Source organism: Gymnogyps californianus, chromosome 1 (genome assembly GCF_018139145.2).
Source record: "Gymnogyps californianus isolate 813 chromosome 1, ASM1813914v2, whole genome shotgun sequence".
In the NCBI taxonomy this organism is placed as follows: domain Eukaryota; kingdom Metazoa; phylum Chordata; class Aves; order Accipitriformes; family Cathartidae; genus Gymnogyps; species Gymnogyps californianus.
The window spans coordinates 74243205-74257125 of record NC_059471.1 but is presented as its reverse complement, the minus strand read 5'-3'; the positions used below and the strand labels follow the sequence as shown (position 1 = coordinate 74257125).

The 13921-nt window shown below is 39.3% G+C and overlaps 1 protein-coding gene across 1 annotated transcript in view; it reads left to right on the top strand.

Moving 5' to 3' along the window:
* The window catches only part of OCA2 (OCA2 melanosomal transmembrane protein), a 182683-nt gene that overhangs the window by 66899 nt on the left and 101863 nt on the right, over window positions 1–13921 (top strand). Inside the window, exon 14 of the mRNA XM_050910147.1 lies at window positions 4822–4954. Within this exon, the coding sequence (XP_050766104.1) occupies window positions 4822–4954 (133 nt within the window). The remainder of the gene's footprint in view (window positions 1–4821; window positions 4955–13921) is intronic.

Sequence of the window (13921 nt, the reverse complement as noted above, 5' to 3'; positions counted from 1 at the left end):
TCTGCATGTAGTAATCATTAAAGAGTATAGTGCAAGACAAAAAAGGAGGTTCATCAGTGTCTCAGATAAGCGTTATCTTCATGTAACTGTGTTAGACCATCAGTGATTTCTGGCTCAGTGACGTCATGAGCAGTTCCCCCTGAGACAGCGTAGATCTCAGTCACTCAGCTAGAAGGGGTGTTTAAACCAGTGTAGAAATAATAAATTACTCTTGCTCTTCCTCATTTTATTAGTTTTAAGATATTAAGTAAAGGGCATTCTGGCTAGAAACACAGTATTTGCTGCTCCCTGAATTACTGCAGCTAGCTATAATTTTTGCTTTCTCTTTGCTCTAAAATGGCAGGCTTCTTCTGGAAAGATCTGAATTACTAGAAGTTAATTTCACGCCTCCAAAAGCAATGAAAAAAATAATAGTCAGGATGATAGAAAGTTAGTATTTTAGGAAAACAGCATGATACTTCCTTCTCATATGAAATTGATATATTTGACTTTGCATTTAAAACTATAAACCAAGGAAAGATGCCTGCTCTGGTTCAGTTCTGAATCTGTAGGCAGTGCAACCTTTAGGCTGTTGTCTTGCTAAAACAAAATCTTTAGATTTTCTGTCGACTGGGGAACAGGAGAAATTTAACACAATCAGCACAGCCTCAAGTAAGGGACATTTGAAGCATGTATTGTATTTATCTGATGGATTGAAATCTCCTGGAAGAAAAGTATTTCTTGTCTGTTGTGCATGTCAATTCCATTTCAGTCTATTGTGCAGGAAAAAGAAAATCTTTATGAAAATGACATTTTGTTATATGCAGCAAACATGTGCAGCACTTTAATGTGTTTTTACAATGCTGAATCCTGTCCCCAGCAGTGAAGAGAACTCAGAAGGTATAAAATGTGTTATCCACAGCCACAAAGGGTATGAATGTAGGCTCTGGGGAGATGTTGCATGCCCTTTCTAGGGTGTGGGAAAGGGAGCAGGAACAAGTGATGAAGTAACTGTGCCACCATCTTGGTACCCTCTGCTGCACTGTTTGTATCTGTGGTACAATGTAAACCCTTTAGTCTCTTAAAGTTCTCCAGAGGCTGCCAGTTGACTGCTAGCTACCTGACAATGTCTGGTGTGAAATCTGCTTGTCCTTCCCTGAAAGCATATTCTGTGTGCTGCAGAGGGGCTGGTGCTAAGCACCCAGCCCAAAGCATCAGGGTGGGCAGTGGTCTGCTTTTCACCATGAGCCCTTCTGATATCAGCCATAAAAAGGAGTGCACTTGGTAGTCCTCAGCCTCCTCATGACTACAGGGTACCTGTTGTCCAAGGCTAGCAATCGTCAGGACTCATTTTCACTCACTGGGTCTTGTGGGTCAATGCAAGGAGGTAATGGGGAGGAAAGCCAGGAGCAAGAGATGGGAAGAGAATTGAATCCAGCCTTGCAATATCACAGGCAATACTGTCATGCAAGCTCTTTCCTGAAATAAGCACGTTCCATGTTAGAAAATGATTTGTTTCAGCTGAATTGGAAAGATGTTCTGCAGTCGCAGCAGAGCAGCATGTTTTCTTTTTCCCCAGGGATCTCAGAGATAAGAAAGATCAATGGGGTGATATTATGAAGTTTAACAAAATCCTGAATCTCAGCCCAGCTACTCTCTTTGTACTTTTTCTTTGGAAAGTTTGGGTAAGCTCCTGAATAGGATGCCAAAAAATCTGGTAGACAATTTTTTTCTTTTGTGATGGTGTCTGCAAATCACATTTAATGCTCATCTATGTCAGCTTTTAGGTCACGAAGCTGTGTTAATCCTGATTTTTTTTTTTAAGAGTATTGTGATCTCCATCTCATTTCAATTCCTTTCAACTATCAGTCAGACCTGAGACCTCCTTCTTAACCTCAGCATTTTAGTTTGCCTTCTAGGTTGATGTGATTTTCCTTTTCACGGAGAAATTAGTTTTATGGGTTTCAAGCGACACATTTCTTGTGCTGTATTTTTTGTTTGACAAGCTTCTGCATTGTGGCATTTCGGTAACAAAGCACAATTGTTTTGCTCTGAAATTGGTACGATATTCAAAATGTAGAGGCAAGTGAATCTGTAAATCTTTGCATTTGTTTGCAACGAGGCACTTCCTTAAATTCAATTTCCATTAACATGTGATGGAGACATCACATTTTTAAACTTGAGAGTTTCCAAGGATTCTTCGGGTTCCTATTTCTCTTTTTTATTTCCTACATTAGCAATTATCTTTACGCCTGAGTATCTCTGCAGAGAATTTCTGCGAGATCACTCTGCCTGGTAGCTGGCATCCTTCTGCATGATGTGGGCACATTGCTGCCAGCCTAAGAAAAGCTTCGTCTCCACTGCTCTTTGTAAGACTAGGTGGAGTGCAAAAGTAATATTTTCCTGGTTCTGGTAATTCTGGTTTGAGTATATTCTGACCACCTCTAATTACTTTATTGCTCCTCAACCAGCTGTTTCCCAGTCATTTTGTTTTTCAGAGGATAAAATTTTTTTCAGTCAGATTTAGGCATTGCTATTTTGGCTGGTGTAGCTTCAGTGTTTTTACAGCTTATTTCCTTTCAGCTTCCTACCTCTCCTTAAGCCATTTTAGAGACCATACAAAACAGAATACTTATTTTGTATACTTCCTGAACTTTTTAATGGCACATTGTCAATACTTGAGAAATTTCTGAATCAAGGCCAGTTCACCTTGCTTTTAAGGATTCTGATTTTTCTGGCCATAATTTTCTGGTCTTTCTTTTTGGCTTTAATCTTAGAGGCAACTCTTAGATTTATTGTCAATTTTAAATGGCTGTAATTAAGGAAATACACATGGGGGATAGGGACTTTATATACTTTGGGGGCAGGTCTTACGAACATTGAGCCTTTGCAGAATTTCAATTATTTTTTTTTTCTCATCGTTATTTGTAAATTTCCTAGAGTTATGAATGTTGATTTCATCCTTCGTAGAAAAGTCTCCTGTAGCTCTGAATCTTGACTTGATGCCCAGAGGCCAATCTTTCTGAGCATTTGTAAAAATTGACTTGTAAAGTCTGTCTTGCAGAGATGTCAGACATTTGACTGGCTGACCTGTTATGTAGGCAAACTGAATGAAGGTATATTATTTTCCTTTGTGGTATCATGTTTTTCTGTCCACTTCTTAAAATAATCTTATTCCAATTCCTGAAGAGTCTTCTTTCTACTTTCATAAAAGAAATGGCAGTAGCTGAGCTACAATGAAAGGCCAGCGAATGAACAGGTACACAGTTTCACCTCTTAGTAGCTGGAGAGTAGAAGAGGCAAGGAATCTACTATTACATAGCAACTAAAGATTATTTTCTTTAGCTCATGAAGCTGAAACCTGTATTTTTAATAGGATCAATCCCTAACCCTAGGTCTGCATATTTATGGTTTGAGATATATTTAACTGTCTGCAAACTATGGATTTTTTTGCAAAAGAGCACTAATCTTTATCTGGCTACAAAAGTTCTTTATGACTTTAATCAGTTTCTTGTGTCGCGTGTCTTTTTATTATGCGCTGTGGTGCAATAGAGAAATATTTTTTTCCTTTTTTGAACCAGAGGCATTTCAGCTGGGACATTTCCACATAAATTCTTTTAGTAGGAGACAATATAGAAGAACACACATTTAAGGTAGTAAGTCCCCTATAGTCTTAACACACAGGAGGTAATATCAGCTGATGCTGCCTGTGAAGCTGTTTTTAATAGGTATTGGTGTTACAGAAGGGTCTATAGGTAGCACACAGGTATTTGGTAAAAGGCAAGTCACTAGAGACATAGAGGTGTGGCACAGAGAGATCCCATGACTTTCTAGCGTCTCTGGGAAATCAATGGATGCTCTGAAAATTCAGTTTGGACAACCTGAGCTATCCAGGGCTCAGACCATGCTTTCTTCCAAATGTCACAGAGCTGCTCTGCTGGGATCACTGGTTCAGACAACCTCTGCTCTGTGAATATAAGACAGTTCCTTGCTACCAGAGTACTTGGATGTGATCCCCCTTGGAGCTTCATGGGCAGCTTCTTTTCGACAGGCTAGTCATAACTACTTCAGAAAACCCCAGCCCAAAGGCTAACCCTGATCCACTACAGTGTGTGTAATATGGAATCATGGAATAATTCAGTTGAAAGGGGCCCTGGAGGTCATCTAGTCCAGCGTCCTACTCAAAGGATGGCTAACTTCAAAGTTTTAGGGCGGGTTGTCACTATTCATTCTTATTGCTTAGAACAGTAGCTTTTTAATACAATCTGCCTAACCCTTTTGAGAACCCCTTCATTAAAGGGTTTCATTATGCAAAATGTAAAGAAATGTGTCCATTTATTAACAAGGCAGGAAAATAAACAGAATATTGACATATAATATTTTTATTGTAGAAGAATATTTGTGAATTTAGATGAAATCCTGGTTCAGATAGGATTATTGTAAAAATCCATGTTGTCATCAGTTTAAAACAAAAGCTGGTCATTAAAATTTAACTGTTTCTGTGATTGTGTGATTCAAAATGAATTTATAGTGATTTAATTAAAAAGTGAAAGTTAATGATTCAGTTTGGGTTTTTTTTCTATCCATGTCAGGAACACTAAATGTATTTCAGAATAACTCGTAATGCTATTTTTTAGTCCTCTGAATTAAATTATAATGTGGCTTGTCTCCTTGAAACAGATGAAATACAGCATATGTTGTACTTGGAACTTACTTTATTGCTTTATATTACTTATATTTTTTATTATTGATTGCTAAAGTACGTATAGTTGAATACTTTTCCCTGTAGGTAATATAGAAAAATAACTGATTTTTAATCTAGGTTTTCATTTTTATTTCCAGGGATTGGATTTTGCAGCCTTCACAGGACATATGTTTGTTGGCATCTGCCTTGTTGTTCTGGTCTCCTTTCCTTTTCTCAGACTTCTTTACTGGAACAAAAAACTTTACAATAAGGAGCCGAGCGAAATTGTTGGTAAGTGTGAGTGTGAAAACATTTTTGTTATCACTACATGGAATATGTGCTAAATAGAAACTGAATAGTGCCTACTACAATGTTGTCCTCAGAGGGAAGTGCCCATTCTCCTTCAGTCTCTGAACATCAATTTTTTAACTAATAATTTAGATTTTATTTTTAGTCATGATATTTTCTGACTTTTAGAAATGGATGTTTTTCTGGTGCTAAGGTTGAGGTGTTGACATGAATTATTAAATATATTTCAAAATTTATAGGGATATTTTGCATCATTTATAGCCATAGGCTTGAATACCAGGGTGTTCTGTATTGCAACAGGTGATAACATCTGCTCAAGGTGCTGAGTTCACAGCTTTAGAAATACCCCAGGTTTCCCTTATGACGGGCATAGTGTACTGATGCATTCCCTCACTGCTGGTTTTCTTCCACTGGATTTCTTCAGCCATCTTTTCCTGGTCTGTGGTCAGTGAAGGACATTCATCAAGAGTAGAAGAACTTTCCAAGCTCTTTCCAGCTTGCCTCTGTGGCTCTTCCAACCCTAAGTTTCCCCAGTGTATAATTTCTATAATTCAGTAGCACTAAATCTATGTCTTTTTTAGGTTGCTCACCTCAGTAGTCTCTAGAAGTCTTGGTAAAGCTGTTTCAATGCCTGTTGAGTATATCAGTCCCTTTTTGTCTTCATGCTTTTATGCTTCTCTATTCAGTCATTTTGAAGTTTTCATCATTGTTTTCAGGCTTCTGTTTCAGTGATGAAACTTAATAATAACCCCCAAATGTTCACAATTTCTTTATGAGGTAAGAAATAATTCACTAAGTATAATTTCTTAGTAAGCTTTGTACAAAGATAGTTGAGTATAACTGTTTCTTCCCTGTGACTGATGTTTTTTCACTTTTGGCTGCAGAAGACTTGGGATCCAGGCTTCCACTGACCATGCAACAGATGTTTTAATGTGCTGTATGACATCTCTGAACCTGTGTGGGGGGGTCTGTTTAGCATGGGGAGGACAACTTTTGATATGTTTGACATAACTTGGCTCCATTTGTAATCTGTGGAGAAAGATAAGCCCTTCTAATGACTCATGTAGCTGTCTACAATAGAACAGATATATTGCAGCCCCCAAAAGTGTACTTCTCTCTTTTGAGTATAAGGGGAGTCCAAGGTGACTAACTCAGTGGTAGAGATCTCCATGATATGTAACTAGTTTAGGCAAAATGAGTACCACCTGTAGTGACTTGCCTTGTTCCAGGGAAAACTAGCTTTAGGAATAGGATTTTATTAAAAAGACAGAAGTGACTGTCCTCTCCTCAGTGGATTGTACCATGTCTCTTGAATTCCATCTGATAGAAAGGTCAGAGAAGAGACTTCACTGCTTAGGAAGTTAGCTCTTGCACAGACATTCGGTTTTGAGGGACTTCAGCGTGCATTTAGCACAAGACGCGCTCAGCCTACCTGTTCATAGCTCTAGGGGCCAAAGTCTTTCCCAGTATTAAGAACCAAAGCATTTTTGAGGTGTTCTAGAGGTGATACTACCTAACTGTTTTCTAAGAGAAATAAGGAGAATTTTCCTTGTATATATTTGCTTGGTATAAGAGAGGCATTTTCATTACTATGCCGTTGTAAAACAGCTGAGGCTTTCTGCACCCTTAGAGATTTGATCCTGAGAGCAAGAGAAATAAAGCAATGAACTCAGTCCCTAAAATGCCTAGATATTTCACTATGACACTATAAAAGTAAGATTTTTTCAGAAAGCCATCAAGAATCTTCTTTTCTTACCTTCTCATGCTAGGGAAGGTGCTGCAAGAACCTTCCTTAACCTGGTAAATATATCTACTGACTATATACTCCTGGGTCAAAGAGAGAAAAGACTTTATTTACCAATAGGACACTTCTGGCTCACCTCAGTTTACACCACATCAGTTCCCATTCAAATAGCTAGAATTTTATCTTGGGTGCCAGGAATGCCTTTAGAGAAAGTAAGTCACTGAAAATTGGCAGTGCTAACATGCAGAAAGGGATGCTCTCCTCTCCTAGTCACAGATGTGCCTTAAATTTGTCAATTTAAAATAATCAATGTTGAGTTTTGTCTTATGGGAAGGCATCATTACCTAAAATAAATATCCATAAAAAACTTAAGCATTGCAAACTGTGTATCACGGGTGAGTGATCTTCCTACTTGTCTGGTCAAAGTTAGTACTTTGAAGAGAGGCGAAAAAGCTATGAGATAAACAATATCTACTCCCAAGATGTCCCCAACAGACTACTGAAATGCATAATCTGAACAGGTGGGGAGTTGGCTCGTGTTCCTGTTGCTCCTTCTCTTCGTACTGGTGGATGAAAAGCTGGACACGAGCTGGCAATGTGCACTCGCAGCCCAGAAAGCCAACTGTAGCCTGGGGTGAATAAAAAGCAGTGTGGCCAGCAGGTTGAGGGAGGTGATTCTGCCCCTCTACTCCACTCTGGTGAGACCCCACCTGGAGTACTGCATCCAGCTCTGGAGCCCCCAGCACAGGAAAGACATGGACCTGTTGGAGCGGGTCCAGAGGAGGGCCACAAAAATGATCAGAGGGCTGGAACACCTCTCCTATGAGGAAAGGCTGAGAAAGTTGGGGTTGTTCAGCCTGAAGAAGAGAAGGCTCTGGGGACACCTTAGAGCAGCCTTTCAATACTTAAAAGGGGCTTATAAGAAAGATGGGAACAAACTTTTTAGTAGGGCCTGTAGTGTTAGGACAAGGGGTAATGGTTTTAACTAAAAGAGGGTAGATTCAGACTAGATATAAGGATGAGAGTGGTGAAACACTGTGTCGTGGTTTAACCCCAGCCAGCAGCTAAGCACCACGCAGTCGCTTCCCCCTCCTTCCCAGTGGAGTGAGGAGGAGGAAAGGAAAAAAAAGTAAAACTCATGGGTTGAGATAAGAACAGTTTCATAACTAAAGTAAAAATAAAAATATACTACTAACTAAGAATAATAATAATTGTGATGAAAAAGAATACAACAAAAAATAAAAGAAATAAGAAAAGAAACCAGTGATGCACAATGCAATTGCTCACCACCTGCTGACTGGTGCCAGAGCTGCGATCCGTGCCTCCCAGCCAACTCCCCCCTGTTTATATACTGGGCATGACGTTCCATGGTATGGAATATCCCTTTGGCTAGTTCAGGTCAGCTGCCCCGGCTCTGCTCCCTCCCAGCTTCTTGCACACCTGCTTGCTGGCAGAGCACGGGAGACTGAAAAGTCCTTGGCTTAAGATAAGCGCTACTTAGTAACGAGTAAAACATCAGAATGCCATCAACAGTATTCTCACACTAAATCCAAAACCCAGCACCGTACCAGCTACCAAGAAGAGAGTCAACCCTGTCCCAGCTGAAACCAGGACACACTGGAACAGGTTGTCCAGAGAGGCTGTAGATGACCCATCCCCGGAAACATTCAAGGTCAGGTTGGAGGGGGCTCTGAGCAACCTGATCTAGTTGAAGATGTCCCTGCTCATTGCAGAAGGGTTGGACTAGATGACCCTTAAAGGTCCCTTCCAACCTAAACCATTCCATGATTCTATATCAAAATGCTAAATATAAAGCAAGTTCCTACCTGTTCTACACAGGGCTCAAGGATGAGAATCCTTTGTGGAAGAGATCATCTCTGGGAAAGGAATTATCTTTTTGTTGGGGAGGAGAGGAACCTTTGCAATCTCCCAGATAAAACCCTTTGTAATTATGCATCATTATAAAAAATGATTACTTTTCTTTGGTGCCTGGAAATATATTATTAAATCTTTGGTGTTCAGCATTTTTTGGTAACTTCCCAACTTTCTTATTTAAAAAGAATTAATTTGCTTTTATTAATTTCTTATTTTCTAATAAAAATCATAGCTTCAGTGACATTACCGTGAATAACTAGAGTTGTTATATACTTAAATTATATTTAAAAATGCCAGCTTGCAAGGTGTCTTGAGATAAGTAATATCTAAAAGGTCAGAAAATTCATTCTGCCAACTGTGAGCAATTTTGATCCTGACATAATAGCATTATTTTGTGAATATATATTTTAGAAAATAGAATTGCTATTTTTTTTTTCATCTATAAACTTTTAAAGCATATGTTTTGGATTTTTAAGAAATCAAGTATGCATAACAATTTTTTTTTATTAATTTGAATAGTACAATTTATTCACTGACATAATATTTTTGCCAGTGAAACACTGTACTAGTGAAACACTGGCTAGCATATTTCCCTCAATTCATCTCTCTAATCTTTGTTACTTTCAGCTTAGTATGTTCAGATATAGCAGTCTCCTAATGAGTACACTATGTGTTCTTATAATCAGCTGCTCCTCCATTGCTGTGAAGCTAATCAGTAGCTGTTCAATCAGAACAAATGCTGAAGAGCTACTCTTTCTATCGAAATTTTCTGTGAAAGGGGAAGAGAAAGCGACCAACACAGCTCCCTTAGGAGGTAGCTGTCATGGTCTGGATTTGCAGAATGTGCTCCAAGGTGCTTTCAGGGGTCCTTCCATCTCAAGTTGCAATGATTCTGTGATAATTCAAATGGCTTGTTTGAAGCAGCTGTTTTAATCAACTAAATACCAGCCTTCCCTCACCCTGCCCCCAATTAGCAACTAAACAAGATATGTGAGACTTAACTGGGATATTATTCACCCCAGATTTTTTTCCCTGTATGCCATGTGCTTAAAGCATACATTTTTTTCTGTTGCTTTGGGCTACACAGATTATTGAGAATGGATAAGCACTAATTTTAAGAACAGACAATGTTGTTATTCTGATGATACATTGGCAGATTAATTTCAATGCTGTGTGTTACCAGTGTCTTTAAATTGTTGGCTTTCAGACTGAGTTGCAGCACCTGTGCAGCAGAAAAAACGCATGTTCCTTCCCCAGGAGCCGCTATCTACATGCAGTGGCTTGAAGCGGAGCATATTACAAAAGAAAAAAGAGTCTGAAGATCTCAGCTGTGAGAGAGAAAATCAAATGTTTTTTAAGAATGAAGGGATATTTTGAGGACTTTTTTGAGTGCGACTTTCAGCTGATAAACTTGCACCTCATTCTGTGTGATGCAGAAAAAGATGCTAGGGTTCGGGTAGTAAGCTGAGAAGGTTTAAAAAGTATATATATACTTTCCCAAAAGAATATGTAAGGGGTAATAATAATATAGGAGTGTAAGAGGAATTAAACTTGCTGTTTCCCCCTCCCCCCCCCAAAACCTGAAACCAAAGTTTTTACTTCCCTTAAGGGTTAACAATACATTATTTAGTCCCTGGGAAGCGTGACAATACATTATTATGTCTCAACTACCAAGCTGGGGAGATGTGGACCTCAGTGTTTGGGAAGGTTGCTGTCCCCAGGACAGTGGGTGGCACATGGTCTGGTGACAAGTAGTATTATTGCTATTTTTGCCAAAGAGGAAGAACTTTCTCTTAGCACAACAACTTATTTGGCACCAGCTCCCCATTTCTCCTGTGTTGCTTGCTCCAGTTTCTGATTGTTTTGCTGGCTGAAAGAGAGACCCACCATTGAAGCAGGAGTGGTGATGCCAGGAGAGGGGGGAGCACATTGTTCCCGCTGGAGTAGCTCACTGTCTGCAGCAGCTGGGTGAACACTGCTATGGTAGTGTCATAGTCAGTATGTAAAGCTGACAACAGAAGGAAAATCCTAATTAATCATAGTCACGTGTAAAGTGCTTAATGTGTGAAAAACACCGTGCTGTTTCCCACAATGTGAAATGTGGTAACCAGATGAGTGAGCAAATCTGTTTCTTTCTTCCATGTGGAGCTTTACAGCTGCTTCTCTAAGAGACGAAAAAGGAGAGGAGGAGGGGAAAAAAGAGGTACAAAACCAGCAGTGAAAAAGTAGAAAGTGTAGAAGAGGAAAGAAGTAGGGGAGCGATAATTGAGGGTTGTCAGACATGTGCAACCGATAGGACTGTGCTGCCCGCAAGATGTCCAGGCATTGTTCCTGGACTTAGAGTACGTACTGCTTACATCGGGCCTCATTTTGCATGAAACTGTGCTAAGAATGGCAGAGCTAAGGGGATGGTCAAGAGAGAAAACAAGTTAAGACTGAAAAACTCGTTTAGCACTTAATGTCTGGTGAGTTTCCCTCTCTGTGTCGTACAGTGACTACAAACATCTGCTACCGTACTTTGTGCTGCATGCGATTGACCAAGCACAGGCATCGTCAACTGTAATTGTAGCTGAACAGAAGGCAGAGCTCAGTGCTGTCATTATTATTTTGTCCATGTGAACCCCCTTGCCTGTCGCAGCTCCGAGATACCTGCTTGCGGGAATGATCCCCAGGGCAGGTGGCCGTGGTTAAAGGGTTAGCAGTTTTGTTTTTTTCTCAAGGCATGCTATGTCTGGGTGGCCTCTGCATCCTCTCACAGCGGTGTGTGCCCTCATGCCATGCCCTGCAGCGTAACGTACAACCTTTCGGTTTAATGCTGGGGAATAACTACTGTTATGACTTGCAAGACCACCCCAATGCTCCTTCAGACAATTTGAATTGAAAAAAGCCCACATAAAATAATAATAATGTCCAGGGCCACAAGGACACCGCAGGGGCACAGAGGGGACCCAGAGTAAGGTGTTATGTAGCATCAGTACAGCTATGTGTGCTGCTTGGGGTCAGAGAACAGTCCTTGGCACTATTTTAGTTGGTAACGTATTTGTAACCATAGGAATCTTTTCTTGCTAGAATCAGTGAGAGGCACATCAAGTATCTAGCTGGATTAAGTACATCAACAAATCTCAATCCTGAGGTGCATCTGTACCTATGTAGATACTTTACTAACTGTCAGTAAAGCACTATTGGTATTTTAAAGTAACGTTGAAAGTAGTGGGCTGCCCTCACTTGAAAGTTGGTTCAGGTGAGGAAATCAGCAGGCAGATTATGCAGAGAATAATGTGCAAAGAAAGGAATATTTCAAGATATTTGCAAACATTCAACTCCAAGCTCAAGCTGGACAGCAGTTTTGCAATATGCATTGCGCTCTACTGTCCTTGCCCAAGATGCTAAATTCATGGAAATATGTGGGAAGCATTTTTAAATCTTGAAGAACAATGTGGAACAGGAAAACTTTTTTGGTTTTTTTTTTCCTCTTCTCTGCAATCCAGTTGTATATATTAACAATGAATAGTTAACATTTTAACTCTCCTACTGTGGATGCTAAACTAAAAGATGCAGCTTTCTTACAACTTGTCTTGGGATCTAAGACTGTATCTTTCTGGTACATATTGTGACTTTTATTTTAAAGAACCGTAAGACTTCCAGTCTCAAAGGAACTAGGTAGTCCTGCAGACTTTGTGTATACTTCTTTTTGGATAATACATCAGATCCACCAGGGTCATGCTTTTATGTTTGAAAATACAAAAAAAAAAAAAAAAAAAAAAATCTGTCTTTTATTATTTGCACCTTCAATAGCTCTTCTAATGATCAGGAATAAAAATATGTGTAGTTATTTACACAGATTCAAGATTTTTATATTTTTAAACATTTTAGATCATTTTATGTTTAAAATCCTCTATAAGTCCTTTGTACTGCTTTAGAGTTAATGGAGTATTCCCCTTGGAAAGAGGAAAATGTTGATCTGTCTTTTCTTGTTTTCAGATGATAAAAATAGTATTCTGACATTGCAGAATAAGGGAAATATGGCAATCTTGTGTTATTTGCTTGGTGCATTGATAATGTAGCCATCACAAGAAGGCAGCTGTAATATTACCTTACCTGCCTTATGCAGAAAGAAAGTATAATACAGTGGCATTTTGAATCAATAGAGCAGCACTTCACAATTTATTATACACATTTTTTATGGAAGGAATCAGTACAGAAAAATCACTGATGGCAGGTAAAAACTTAGGAAGTGATACCTCCTGTTTCTTTTACAGCACGTGTCCCCCTTAATTTTTGTATACATACCTGTTGTGGTTTCAGCTAGGACAGAGTTAATTTTCTTCTAGTAGCTGCTATAGTGCAGTGTTTTGGATTTAGTAGGAAAATAATGTTGATAACACACTGATGTTTTCAGTTGTTGCTAAGTAGTGTTTATACTAAGTCAAGGATTTTTCAGCTTCTCATGCCCAGCCAGCAAGAAGGCTGGAGGGGCACAAGAAGCTGGGAGGGGACACCGCCAGGACAGCTGACCCAAACTGGCCAAAGAGCTATTCCATACCGTATGACATCATGCCCAGTATATAAACTGGGGGAGTTAGCCGGGAGGGGCAGATTGCGGCTCGGGAACTAACTGGGCATCAGTCAACTGGGCAATGGTGAGCAATTGCATTGTGCACCACTTGCTTTGTATAGTTTAATTCTTTTAGTATTACTATTGTCATATTATTATTATCATTATCATTGTTTTTCATTCCTTTCTGTCCTATTAAACTGTCTTTATCTCAACTCACGAGGTTTTTTTTCCTGATTCTCTCCCCCATCCCAGGGGTGGGGAGGCAGTGAGCGAGCAGCTGCATGGTGCTTAGCTGCCGGCTGGAGTTAAACCACGACAATACCACAACTGTGAAATGATTGTACAGATATACACTGGTTGGCAAGACCTGTCCTTTTCATTAACAGTGTTTTGGTGAAGCTATGATAAAATTTTTTGCTTTACTCTGGTGGCTCTGAAACTCATAAGATTTTCCTGATATACAGAGCTCAAGAGAAAAATTTAGGTTAATTTAACACATGCTCTGTATCTGTTTGCTGCACAGAGCTTTCACTGTGATGATGTTTCAAATAAAAGTGTAACCTTCACAGATTTTTAAATTATTCCTGCCATTTTTATTTATCAAAATGAGCTGAACTTATTAGTCACCATTTTTACATTTAAACCAGTTGCTAAAAGATATGGTGAATCTGAAGTGTGCTTCATTATTTTGCTCTCAATTTTGTCCTATTAAAAGCATTAGATGAGAGCATGAGATTAGATCCAACCATCCTTTGGTTTATGAGAGTTGTCC